Source organism: Onychomys torridus, chromosome 12 (genome assembly GCF_903995425.1).
Source record: "Onychomys torridus chromosome 12, mOncTor1.1, whole genome shotgun sequence".
NCBI lineage: Eukaryota > Metazoa > Chordata > Mammalia > Rodentia > Cricetidae > Onychomys > Onychomys torridus.
In genome coordinates, this window is record NC_050454.1 from 14655832 (window position 1) to 14668707 (window position 12876).

Sequence of the window (12876 nt, forward strand, 5' to 3'; positions counted from 1 at the left end):
GTATCTTTTAGAGAAATAGAGAAAGCAGAATTTCTCTGCTTAACATCCACAAAGACAAAGGTTCTTGAGACAGATCCCACCCACTCGAACACTCATGCAACTCACCTTGGTAGCCATTTTTTGGAGACACCATTTAGGTGGCTCAGGAGTAACTGGCTGAAATGTAATCCAGGTATCCATTTCCCAGTGACACAGTTACTTCTGTCACTAAGGTGGGAGTGACCACTGTCAATTTCTTTCTCTGGATTAGTCTCCCACAGACCTTCCTCCTACCCTACCTACCTTACTCTCTGGACTATAAGTGGATAATCTGGGCTACAGACGATCCATAAGGAGGGCATGTTTCTCTGACACAGAACACTGAACTGCTACGTTGAAAACATAAACAAATGAGTTAAACAGAGCCCCTGACATATTCCAGTTAAAAAACTCATGGTTTTAGACAAGCACAGTGTCCCTAGAGAGTAAGTAAATAGGTGTTATGGCAACTGCATGTCTTCCTGCGAAGAAGCTCCCGGGAAACTCCTTCATTTAGAAACCCCATTATTTTGCTGGTCTAGGAGGCTCTGGTAGTAATGCTGGCAAATCATATACAGGAGCTTTTCTCTGTTCTGAGATGTTCACAAACAATTAGTCAATTATGACTTGAATGACATTAGCTTCAAGTTTGCAAGATGTAATTTTATTTTTCAGCCCATCCACCCACCCACCCATCCATCCATCCATCCATCCATCCACCCACCCATCCATCCATCCATCCATCCACCCACCCACCCACCCACCCACCCACTGTAAGTTTATGTGGTACTGGGCTCATGGTACCAGATATTGGATATACAAAGAATACCATGGTTCTCCTTATAGTCCTTTTATTTTCTAAGTTTGGCCAATTACCATTTTATCTTTATGTATTAGAGATTTTAGAATTATTCTATTTTCTCTACTAATCAAAACCTCTGTGGCTTAACTAGAAAGCACAGTCCAGTAAAACCCCAGCCCACAGCCTGACACCCTTGGATGTTCCTTCAAATTGTTGATAATTTAGAACATTAATTTCTCCTAGTCAGTAGCCTTCTGAGTTCATTAGAGTTCCCCAATTTAAATGCAGGTGTACAGTAACACAGCATTATTACTAATATCAATCACTATGTCACACTGCACTACAGTGGCTTTGCTGACCGGACAGCGGGATGCAGGATGTTCTGCATAAACAGTGAGCTGTCCTTGATCAGGATGATGTCCCAGGCTGGCCTGGAGCCCTAGGTCCCCTGCTTCAGTCTCCCAAGTGCTGGGATCACCGGCATGTGCCACTGTCCTCTGCTTACATTTTTATTGTCTTTTCCTTTTCTGCCATATTATCTTCTTTCTCTCAAGCTTTACAAAATGCTGCTCACTCAACTACCCATTTGTTCAGGTGCCTGATTTTTACAATATTTATTGCTTCTAATTTACTACAGTTGGGGAAACTATCTAACCATGAGGTAATGAGGCTGGTTTTCACATTCATCTGGTTCTTTTAAATTTATTTTACATACTAACCACAGTTTCCCCTCCTTCCTCTTCTCCTACTCCTTGTCCTCTCCCCCCACTACCCCCCACCTCCACCATCTACTCCTCCTCCTGCTCCATTCAGAAAGGGTAAGGCCTCCCATGGGAGTCAACAAAGCATGGCATATTGAGGGAGGAGTAAACTCCTCCCCGCTGCATCAAGGCTGAGCCAGGTATCCCACCATAGGGAACAGGTTCCCCTGGTTCTTTACAGTGTTCTGAATAGGTAACATGTTTGGCAGCGCGCTGGTGGGAAAAGTCTTTATTCCCTCCATTCACAGAGTGCAGATTTCAAATGGTTTAATTTGAATTTAAAAAGAATTTGTTAGAACTACATTTTGTAAGTTATAGGTAGAATTACAGCTATTTAGAGAAGTATAAAAACCATTTACCATGGCTTGCTAGAGTGACACCCTGAAATCAGAATAAGAAGTAGAACTGAGTTAGATACTTTGTTATTAACTGTTCAATTTTAAAGTGAATATTCTTTCTCCTTGATTTTGCAAAAGCAGAGTTCACAGGCAGTGCATACATGCTGTGGTATCCAGATGTCCATATTTAGCTAGTGTATTTGTGGGCTTTGTTAATGACATTCAAAGACCACAGTCAAACAAATGAAGTGATGTGATTTACCGTCTGCTGGTCTGATGTCTTCTCAGGTATCCTGGAGGAGACGGTGTGATATTGAGCTGGGCTCAGATGATAGAATTTGGGGTCAATGGTCAAGAATGGTCTTATTAGAGTCTTATTAACGACTGTCATGAAGACAAAATACTGTGTCTAGAGACTGTTGGGTAAAGCAAATAAGGATGTTTATGATGGAAAAAAAAAAGAGTGGGAATTTTAATCAATACTCTAAAAATGTGGAACACATGCTCCTCCAGCCCTGAGGAAACTCAGCATATGGTGGGCACTAAACTGCTACCTTGACAGGGACATGTCATCACAGCAGTTTCTCCCCATCCCTCTCAGAGTCCAGGATTCTTTCACACCAACTCTGGCTTGCCTGGGGCGGGGGTCATTCTTAGCATAGAGCTGTATGGAAGTTTCATTTTTCCAGAGTGGGACGGCCCGATATGGCAGCCATTTTTTCCACTCTTAACTCTTTAAATGCATTAAAAGTAAGAACAATACAAACTGAGGTCCTCAGCAGTTCAGTAGCTGCACATGCGCTCTGGTTACTGTGTTGGACAGTGTCGTCCAGTCTTGCCTCAGAGTGGTTCTCTACCTATGCACGTGGTTTTCTGGGGATTTGAGAAGCTGGCTTTTCTACCCTCAGAGTTTCTGTCTCAGCTCACTAAGTCCCAAGACTAGCCTCACTCAGCTTTCTCTGCTGCAGGCTTCTGAGAGGGCTCAAGGACTTAGTGTCACATTTTTATCCCCTGTATCTCAAGACTCCCTACTTGAATTTTAGAAACTGAGTTATTTCTACCAGTTGGTCACACTAGTATTCTTGCTGACCATCTACTAACAGCAAATATGTTTGGCATGAAACAGAAAAGATTCTTATATCAAGTTTGGAGCTGGAAAAACGGGCCGTGAGGTTTTAGTGTTCTATAATTCTACTTCAACAAAAACATCGTGGTGATTGATTATGTCTTCTATAAGTTATCAAGAAATGTGATGTACCAAATGTGTGTGTGTGTGTGTGTGTGTGTGTGTGTGTGTGTGTGTGTTTGTATTTGGTTGAGGATAAGGATGATGGGATAATCAGGAATGGAGAAAATAGCTTGAGACAAAAGTTGAATGGAATTTGAACCCGAGAGACCACAAATAGAGAATGGCTAGTCCCCAGTGAACACTGAAGGCAGGATTTCCCACAGCCTTCTTGGGGGTAAAGCCACTCTTGCTGCCTCAATGCTCTGGTAACCATGTTAACTAAGCAAATGAGGATGCTGCCTGCTCCTCGTGAGAACTGAGAGGGTACTGCAGAATGATTACTTCTTGTTCCACTAAGAATTTTGTACTATTGTGGAGACAGGGTGAACAAGAAACTCACTCCAAGACTGACCGAGTAAGAAAGACTGTGTCAGGTAAAATAGAAGGCTTACCAGTGGCTTTGATCCACTTGATGGGCAGCCAGATTCCTGGCATTTGCACCTTCAGTGTGTTCAATGGAAGCCACCCCCGTCCCCCAACATACTTGTTATGGAAGTCGTAGATCTCCTGGATGTTGCCAAAGATGATGTGCTCTTTATTGAGGATCCCAGGTGGTATCTCCTCCACACCACTGGTCATTTCCCACAGGTAGGTCTGTAAGACAGTGACAGATTCCTCACTGGCAAGCATGCCACAAGAAACCGAGACAAAAGGGGCCCCTCAGGCATGAGGGGAACTGAGATTGCAGATGGAGTTCAAAAGGCAAAGTGTTTTAAACTGGTGTCATGGTTTGTACTTTGAAACGAGGTGCCTGACATACTTCCCTTTCCTCCCCCTTTTTTGGCCTGGGTCTAGCTCCTACTTGAGAGAAGTGTAGAGCTTCTTTTCAAAAGCACTTTAAACTCCTGTGCATTTGCACTTGACTCTGGAAGATCTCCCCAACTGCCTTTTTACTTTCCAGCAGAACGGCAAGAGAACTGGGCTGCTCTCAAGGGGTTGGCACTTCTGCACCGGAGCTGGAAACGGATCACTGCAGGACTTACCTCCAAGCACTCATGTAAGTCCCTCACATACGCCTTCTCGGTTTGGAGCAGTTCAGCCATAATGAATCTAGAGGGGGACAAATGGGCTTTCAGTTGCTTATAGACACATTGCCTCCTCCTTTCCAACCTCACTTCCTCACCCCAGCACTCGTGACACTGGAGTCTCCTGCTTTCCACTTCACCAAGAAAGCTCTTCCCTCTCCCGAGTCACTCTCGTCCTGGTCATGTGCTCTCCATCCCTTCTCCGTGTCTGTGACCAGCTGGTTCTACTGTGTGCTTTCCCACTCATTTGTGCACGCGCTGTCGACCGTCTGTGTGCACAGGCATATGTGCTCAAGATGTAGTACTACTGCTGACACTGGAGCCCGGCAGTTAAACAGTCTGAATCATGGTTGTCTCTTCCATCTCCCACATCTCTCTTATGGCTCCCAGAATGCTCTCTGCTCAGTAGTTTATAGACTTACACTGAAATAGTTCAGTACTCAAATTAAACAGGTTCCAAGTCAGGCAGAGATGTCCAACATAACACTGAGCTCAGGGCTTTACAAAGTTTTCTGTAAAGAACAAGGTTATATTTATGGGCTGTTCAGTCTCTGGTATGACAGCTCACCACAGCTGCTGTAATATGAGCAGCAGCAGAGAGATAAGAGCAGGTGTGTTCCAGTGAAACCAGGGCATTAAAAGTCTTGATTTCTTCAACCAGTTAGTATATGTAAGAATTATTTTATATTACAGACTATGTAAAACAGAGGGTGAATCCAGTTTGACCTGTGGGCCACAGTTTGCTGATCTCTGACCTTGGTTGGTTCTATTCAGTATTTAGGCAGTGTCTCCAATGAGATTTATTTGTACCATAAATCTATGCACAAAAAACTGGTATGCTCAATAGTTAATAATGTTAAGTGATTCATGTTCTTCAGAAGTTTATACTCTGTATCTTTTTCTTTTTCTCCCCCCCCCCCCCCCACCCACCAAGACAGGGTTTCTCTGTGTAGCCCTGGCTATCTTGGAACTCATTCTGTAGACCAGGCTGGCCTCAAACTCAGAGATCCTCCCGCCTCTGCCTTCTGAGTGCTAAGACTAAAGGTGTGCACTACCATCACCTGGCTGTACTCTGTATCTTTAAGGAAAGGACTCCCTCTTTGGACCCCTAAATAACAACGGACTTGAGCATGGATGATGTATGGCTTCATTACTGTGCATCTATTTTACTTTTTAATCTCCATATTTTTTTTTTACTAGAACTAGTGCGTGTTAGTTGGTATATGATAATCTAATTGAGTTCAAACTATATATTTAAACATTTATCTTACATTTTTAGTATCAGTTTTTCCTATAGTTCATACTCTAATGCCTATTTTTAGGTGTTCTATCACGTGAAAAATTTGAGAAACTATATCCCCAAGGTGTGTGCTTTTGAAAACATGCCCAGAAATCCTGTGTGGATCTTTCCTGGGATCCTCATCTGATGGGCTCCCCCTAAAGGAATGTATCACTCTAATGGTGGCTTTCTACGAAAGGACTGATTTGAAGACTTCACTTCTGCAGATGTCAATTAACCACTCTCTTCTTACTCTTCCTCTGTTGGCAGAGGGGAAAGTGTGTGAATACTGGAGTTAGACAAACAGGAACTGAATTACAAATCTGTCAATCACTAGAACTAAGACCTGTTTCTCCAGACCCCGGGACTTCTTATCTGTAACACAGCTAACTACCCAGGACTGCCGCAAGGGCTGAGGAAGACAGTGCGAGGAAGCTGCCTGGTGCAGAGGATCCTGGGAAATGCTCAGAGGTCAGGTCGGTAGGTTGCTATGAAACCAGGGAGGATCTGAAGGAGCGCAACTGGCCTTGGGAAGGCATCTTTGGTCTTTGCATTGGCTTTTGTTTCTTCTTGTTCTTGTTTTCCACCTCCTTCCTCCATGTTAACCTTTTTTATAATGTACTCCTCCATTCTCTCCACTGTCCCAGAAAGAAGCCTGGAGGGCCAGCCAAACACAATCCTCTCCATGACTTCTCTGTTATGGCTTGAATTGTGTCCCCCAGAATTAGTATGTTCAAGTCCCACCTCTCCACTCCTCAGATCTTGACTTATTTGGAAATAATCACTACAGCACAGAATAGGGTGGGTTTCAATCCAACATGGCCAAAGTCCTTACAGAAGGGGAGATTTGCACACAGGTATAAACATTCAGGAGGAATGGTACGTGACTGAACATTCCACTAACAAATGAAGGGAGAGGCCTGGAGCAGAACTTTTCCTCTCTGCCCGCAGAGAGAACTGAACCTTTGCACTCCTTGGTTTCAGCTCTCTGGCTTCCAGGACAAGTATGTTTCTGTTGGCGAAGTTGGCACTTTGTTATGCAGCTCTACAAACCAACGCAACCTCACACGAAGGACATTCTGACTTTACAGACCAGCTCTTGTTCCTCCAGTCTTTTTTTTTTTTTTTTTTTTTGGTTTTTTCAAGACAAGGTTTCTTTGTGTAGCTTTGTGCCTTTCCTGGAACTTGCTTTGTAGACCAGGCTGGCCTCAAACTCACAGAGATCCACCTGCCTCTGCCTCCCGAGGGCTGGGATTAAAGGTGTGCGCCACCACCACCCAGCCTGTTCCTCCAGTCTTACGGAAGAAGCTGTGATCCCTTTTTCATTTGGATAAAATTAACTACTTAACCCCCCCCATACTGATTTCTTTCCAGCTTCACTCAGAATATAATAAAATATTCTTTGTAAAGCTCCTCCCATGATCTCTGCATATGAGTGATTTTTATAAGCTCAGCTTAAAGAAAGTAAAATATCAAGATATTGTAAGGTTGACACAGCTCCTTCTTCACATGCTCAAGGCCTTTGTAATTCCTGAATGTGAAATGTGGGTCAGTAACTACCCTCTAACCAACCGACCAAAAGGGCAATGTGTTCTGTGTAGCTGTGGTCAAGATTCACTGAGAATGTATCCTCGGTGGATGGGATTCAGGAACTCTGTGGGTGTCCCAACCTGCAATTGTTCAAGTTCCTTCTATAAAATGGCATAGTATATGCATACAATTTACACACATCCCCAAAGCACTTTAAATAACTTCTAGATTACTTATAATACCCAAGACAGCATAAGTGCTACACAAATAATTGCTATATTATACTGTTTAGAAAATAATGACAAGAAAATAGTCTGTGCATGTTCAGTATAGACATATTTTTTCCCTGAATATTTCTAATCCAGGGCTAGTCAAATGAGAGGATGTGGGACTCATGAATATAAAGGGCTGGCTGAACTTGGAGAATGGAGCAGGAATCTAATGATAAACTGGTCCCAGCTCTCTAAATGGATTCCGACCCTAGCCATTCTTATTCTGAGAAAAATAAGATTCAATATACGGAAGTCTCAGGGACCTTCAGATTCATCCACAATGCTTGCCCCTTAGCATCCTCTATTTCACTTGTCTCTTATCCACATGGGCCAACTGTGACGGAGGAGTAAACTTAGGTATCAACTTTACCCCTGACCTCTACAACTCACTCTCAGGACCAATGTCAAGGTACATATTCCTTTCCATTTAAAATATTCAGCAGGCAAAGACTGGAATCCAAATATAAACCAGATGCAGGGGTGGGGGAGGAGAGATGTTGAAATCCCTTCCATAGCACCTTATTTTCTTCTGGCCCAAATGCATCCCTAAAATGCAAGCGAGAAAACTGATGCTATCAACTGTATGTTTGTTCTTTCTTTTCTCTCTCTCTCTCTCTTTCTCCTCCCTCCCTCCCTTCCTTTCTCTCTTTCTCTGTCTCCCTCCCTCCCTTCCTTTCTCTGTCTCCCTCCCTCCCTTCCTTCTTAGTTTCTTTTTTATATGGAGTCTCATTATATAACTCAGACTGGCCCTCAAATTGCCAGTCTTCCTGTCTAAAGCTCCTGAGTGCTGGCATGAAAGGTATACGTCACTGCATTCGGCTATAGGGTTTATTTGTTATGTAATCTTGGATACCTTCTTGTCCCTCAACTAAGGTTTAAGTTTCCGTATCCAACAACAATATTCCATAAACTTCTCCTGTCAACTGTGGTATCCCTGTTCCTCTGGGAACCATTGGTTCATACAAAAGTGTATAAAATATTCTTTATCACCAAAGAGTTTATAATAATCTCATTAGTGAGCTATGACCAGAGAGTAAGTAAAAGAAGTATAGACAGATGTTCAGGAAGGGATGGAACAAGGGCAGCAGAGGATGCAGGTGAGAGCTCATGGATGCATATGGTATGAGCTGGATTTTAAAAAATCAATAAAGTTGAGAGGGAACCAAATAAAACCACAGCCACTGAGACACACACACACACACACACACACACACACACACACACACACACACACGAACAAAGAGAGAAAAAGAAAAACCAAACCAAAACCAAAAGAGGAGGGTTCTAGGCTGGGAACGCTGCATGAACAACTGTATTTAACATTCTTGTCGATAATGAAATCCGTGACAGTGATCTGTCTACAGTGTGTCACTTGAACTGGGAAGCACTCTGAAATAAAACTGACTTAGGTGGGGCCAGATGGTGAAACGCTGAGAAGTCTGATCATTATTCAGAGGGCAACATGAAACTGTTTGAAATGTGGAGCTAGTGAGACGTAATGGAAGGAAACATGGTATATGCAATGATGAAGAGGCAGAATTCTGGATCTATTTATTACATATGGATCATGGCATTTGGGGAGAGTTGCTTAGCTTTCCTAGGTCTGATTTCCGTTATGTAAAGTGGTTTGGTTACTGTTGAGTTCTGACACTGTGATGCAAAATTTGATGGTCCAAGAGGCAGGTACCCCCTGGGAAGGACGCCCCTGCTACATGAAGAGCACTTGGATATAGGAGAGAATGGAGAGGCTGAGAGGTCTCTAGTGAGCCTATCTCCTCGATGTCTATCTCTACATCTACAGGTAGACAAGAGGACTCGCCAGCTGTCACAAAGGATGGGTAGCAGGGAAAACACGGAAGAGCCTGCTAGCTGCAGTGGGACCCCCCCTCCCCCCCCCCCTCTGCCGACCCCCATCCCCCACAACTTACTCTTTCTTCCGAGCTGACTTCCGTTTCTCTTCGTTGACCTCGTGGTTAGCGTCCCGGAGCTTCACCTCACGATCTGAAAGGCTTGCCGGGATGATGTCCAGTTCTAGGTCCTTGTTATCCTGCGTGAGAAGTGTCACAGGGGTCAGGGCCCCTTGGGGAAGCCTTAGGAAGGCCTCTCAAATGAATTGGGGGAAGGGGCAAAAACAACCTCGTGGAAGGTGACACAATGGGGGACCCCACAAGGTCCCAACCACAAGCCTTCTTCATAGCATCATTCTGCCTTTCAAGTAAAAAAGGTATAGGACGTTCTGGCCAAATATGTAGTGCTACTGTCTGTAGCTCCAGATATTACGTATCTGTTTTCCAGACCTCTGGTTAAATCTAAACACGAATTAGCCAGAATTGGTTCTTCATCAATAAAATAAATGTGAAACAGAAATACAGGAAAACACTGAAAACCTCCCATTTGTCAAGAGAAAGGAAGCTGTTCCTTATTTAAACAAGCAGTCTCCCATGGAAACAGGGACAGAATACCCCATCAGTGACTGAACTCTGGAGTTGCTCACCCCTGCTTGCTTCACCCATCATTTAGTATTATGTGTGATGGGACCCACAAAACAAAAAGCCCCCAAACCCTCACTGCCTGAGTGAGACATTATGAACCTCAAGTTTTAATGGTTTGAACCACTTTACTCAAGGCTGCTCTATCTCCAAGCATGAGGTTGTTTAAAGATACATGAATTAGAACTCCTAGGCTTGAATGCCAGGCTGGATTTAACTTTTAATTCATAGGTTACCGCCCTCTATTATGAAAAAGAGATTAAAAGTCAGTCTTCCTTTGCTTTATGGAACTTGGTACCTTCTTTTGGTTGAAGCGTCAGATAACCTTTACATACACTGTGCCCCTTATTCCTGAGAATCAGTCACATTCATCTGAGGGACTCTAATCATTGGCTCATTAACATAATTGGTTAGATGATAGTACCGATGAGACCAAAATAAAGGGGTTAGTCCTCAGAGCCAACAGTTAATTATACAGAGCACCCCCTCCCCTGCTTTGTATTCATAGGCCTTGCTCCTGGCCAGCCAATTCTGCAGTACATATAAGATTAATCATGGGGATGTGTAGTGGGGGCTTGAGATGAATGGTTGGTTAAGTCCCCCAAACCTATTAAAAATGCACAAGGCTCATAGGGTCCACACCTCAGAAGGGCTGCCCAGGAAACATGCCCCCTCAATGACGGGGAGGTGCCCCCTTAATGGCGAGGAGGCTAGCGGTACTGAGGGAGAGGAGAAGAAAGGGTCTGCGGTGGCCAGCAGCTGATACGCACCTCCGTGTTTACTCCCAGGGCTTTCTCCAGGGAGTACCGGTACTTCCCCATCCTCAGCGAGAAGTCTCGATAGTGCTTGCCCACCGTGGTCACCCATTTCCTTATCTCTGTGGCATGGATGTGGCCCTTTTCTACAAAGCTGTCCGCGAGCTGGATCAGAAGCTTCACCTTCTCTTTCGTTTGCTGCCCCAAGAGATGACCCAAGGTTACTGGATCACATCCTTTCTCAGGCCCCTCTGCCCCAAACCCCCCTCTGCTCTGCACAGCAGCCATAGGTACCTCTCAGTTGATAACTGGGTTTGCATGGCAGCTTTGTCACCCAGCTTTTGGGTGGCCTAGACCAAATTATTCAAACCTCTTATGCCCTACCAGTTTCTCCATCCACAATATAGAAATCACAATAGCATCTGCTTCAGAAAGTTACTGTGAACTTTAATGGGCGAACAGTGCCGACTGCCTAGAACATGCCTGGAACACAGCAAGTGCTCACAGGCACTCTTGTAAGAACCTGTGCTGTGGAGCACTGTCTACCAGGCATGATGTGGCCATGACCTTCTTGGACTGTGAGCAGCTGTGATCACCTAAAGGGGAACTGCACAAGATTGGGTCTATTGACCTTCCATCACGGAAGATGGCCAGGGCTCCTGAGGCCCTGCGCTTCCCAAGGATTTATAGACAGTTAAAGGTTATTAGTGGGAAGGACTCTCAAGGCCATGCCAATTCCAAAAGATATATAAGCCGTTAATAGTTTCTGGGATTCAGTGACATTTCCTTCACTGATGTAGTGGCTTATAAGTTTCCCACACTCCTATAAGTAACCCCTCACATACGTTCCTATTGAGAGGAACTGTTTCTTCGGTCTGTCTTTGGTGCCTTATCAGGGTGAGAAGGCATTTGTTCATGTCTCCAGAAAAGGTTCATACAACTAGTTAAGACAGAAATGTTAGCCATTGCTATTGATTGTCTAATCTGAATATAGTGACTTTCCAGACTTATAGAGCACATTATGATCGCACCTGAGGCTCACAGGAGTTTTAAAACATCTCTAGGAAGTATGCAGGGGGAGACAGACACGTCTCCGTGAGCCAGAAGCAGAAATTCGAGGTTCAGCTTTTAGAGCCGTTCCAAACTGACACCATCGACGTGATGGCAGCATTTGCCTTGGACCCTCTGTTCCCAGTTCCTGCCTGTCGCTGTACCGAGGCAGGGGTTACACAGCATGGCTTTGATGAACCTAACTAGCAGACTTCTATCTGCTTCACTGTGAGATTTTTCTCTTTGTCTCTGTTCGAGGGGGATAAAGGGGTGAATGTAGTAGGTGTCTATTACAGGGCTAACCAGGCAAAAGTCCAAAAGTCTGATGTGTGTTGGGTGGACTTGGTTTGTAACAAGAATTTGTTCAGTGTTTCCTCAGTCTACGGTCCTCTGCAGAGAGCTGCGGGTTGGGCTTGGGGGGTAAACAAATGGAGAAATAAAGATTTTCATACAGAACGGTTGACGGCTCGGGGCATCATGTAATTGGAAGTCCAAGTCAGAAGAATGTTAGAACAGAGGGGGTTACAATAGAGGAGATGAAAGCAGAGCCGCATGGGAGGCAGAGAAGGCCTGCTGGGTAAGGCAGGGAGACGGAGGCCATGAGTGAGGCAAACGCTTGCTCATGTCTTAGCATGAGTTTGAATTTCACAACTGAAATTGATGAGAGATGCCTGAGAACTCTTAAGGAAAAAGAAATAACCTTTAAATTATATGCTGGAAGGAAAACGTTCTTTTAAGAAAAGGAGGTCCAAATTTTGGACCATGCTGCAATCTAGAAAACAGAGGCAGAAAAATCGCAAGAGCTTCAGTCGAAAAGACAGTGGATCTTTCCCATCTGGTGAGGCGGTGCATGAGGCAGCTGCTAAGTAGGACACCGGGGGAAAGCAAACCAAGAAGGCTGGTGCCACAGGCACGGCTGCAGAGGGTGACCCTGAGGTGAAAGGTTAGGGGGAACTGGCAGATATTAGCCTCCTGCTGTGTGTTCTGGAAAGCTCCAGCACAAGAGAACGTATTCAGCTGCTAAGTCCAGGACTGAGCAGGGGAAAACAAGAAGATTCTACACCTCCAGCCACCAAACTGTTTACTACCAACAAGAAAGCTGGTAGCCATGGAGTTAAGCTTTGCAGGGTGCCCAGATGTCCCACTAAAGGTATGCCCGGAAGCTGCTGAAGCACAGCAGAAGGACCCTGCCAGTGTGTGAGCCAGGATCACTCTAGGATCACCCTTAAGGAGTACCATGGGAGCAAGAGGATGGTTTTCCTTATGCAG

At 44.6% G+C, this 12876-nt stretch overlaps 1 protein-coding gene across 21 annotated transcripts in view; it reads right to left on the bottom strand.

The window, feature by feature from the left end:
* Kalrn (kalirin RhoGEF kinase) overlaps positions 1-12876 on the bottom strand; it is a 599822-nt gene that overhangs the window by 219634 nt on the left and 367312 nt on the right. For all 21 annotated transcript variants that reach the window (XM_036203323.1, XM_036203328.1, XM_036203326.1 and 18 more), the window contains exons 22-25: positions 10573-10755; positions 9242-9360; positions 4191-4257; positions 3692-3801 (exon numbers count right to left, since the gene is read on the bottom strand). In XM_036203323.1, the coding sequence (XP_036059216.1) occupies positions 3692-3801; positions 4191-4257; positions 9242-9360; positions 10573-10755 (479 nt within the window). The remainder of the gene's footprint in view (positions 1-3691; positions 3802-4190; positions 4258-9241; positions 9361-10572; positions 10756-12876) is intronic.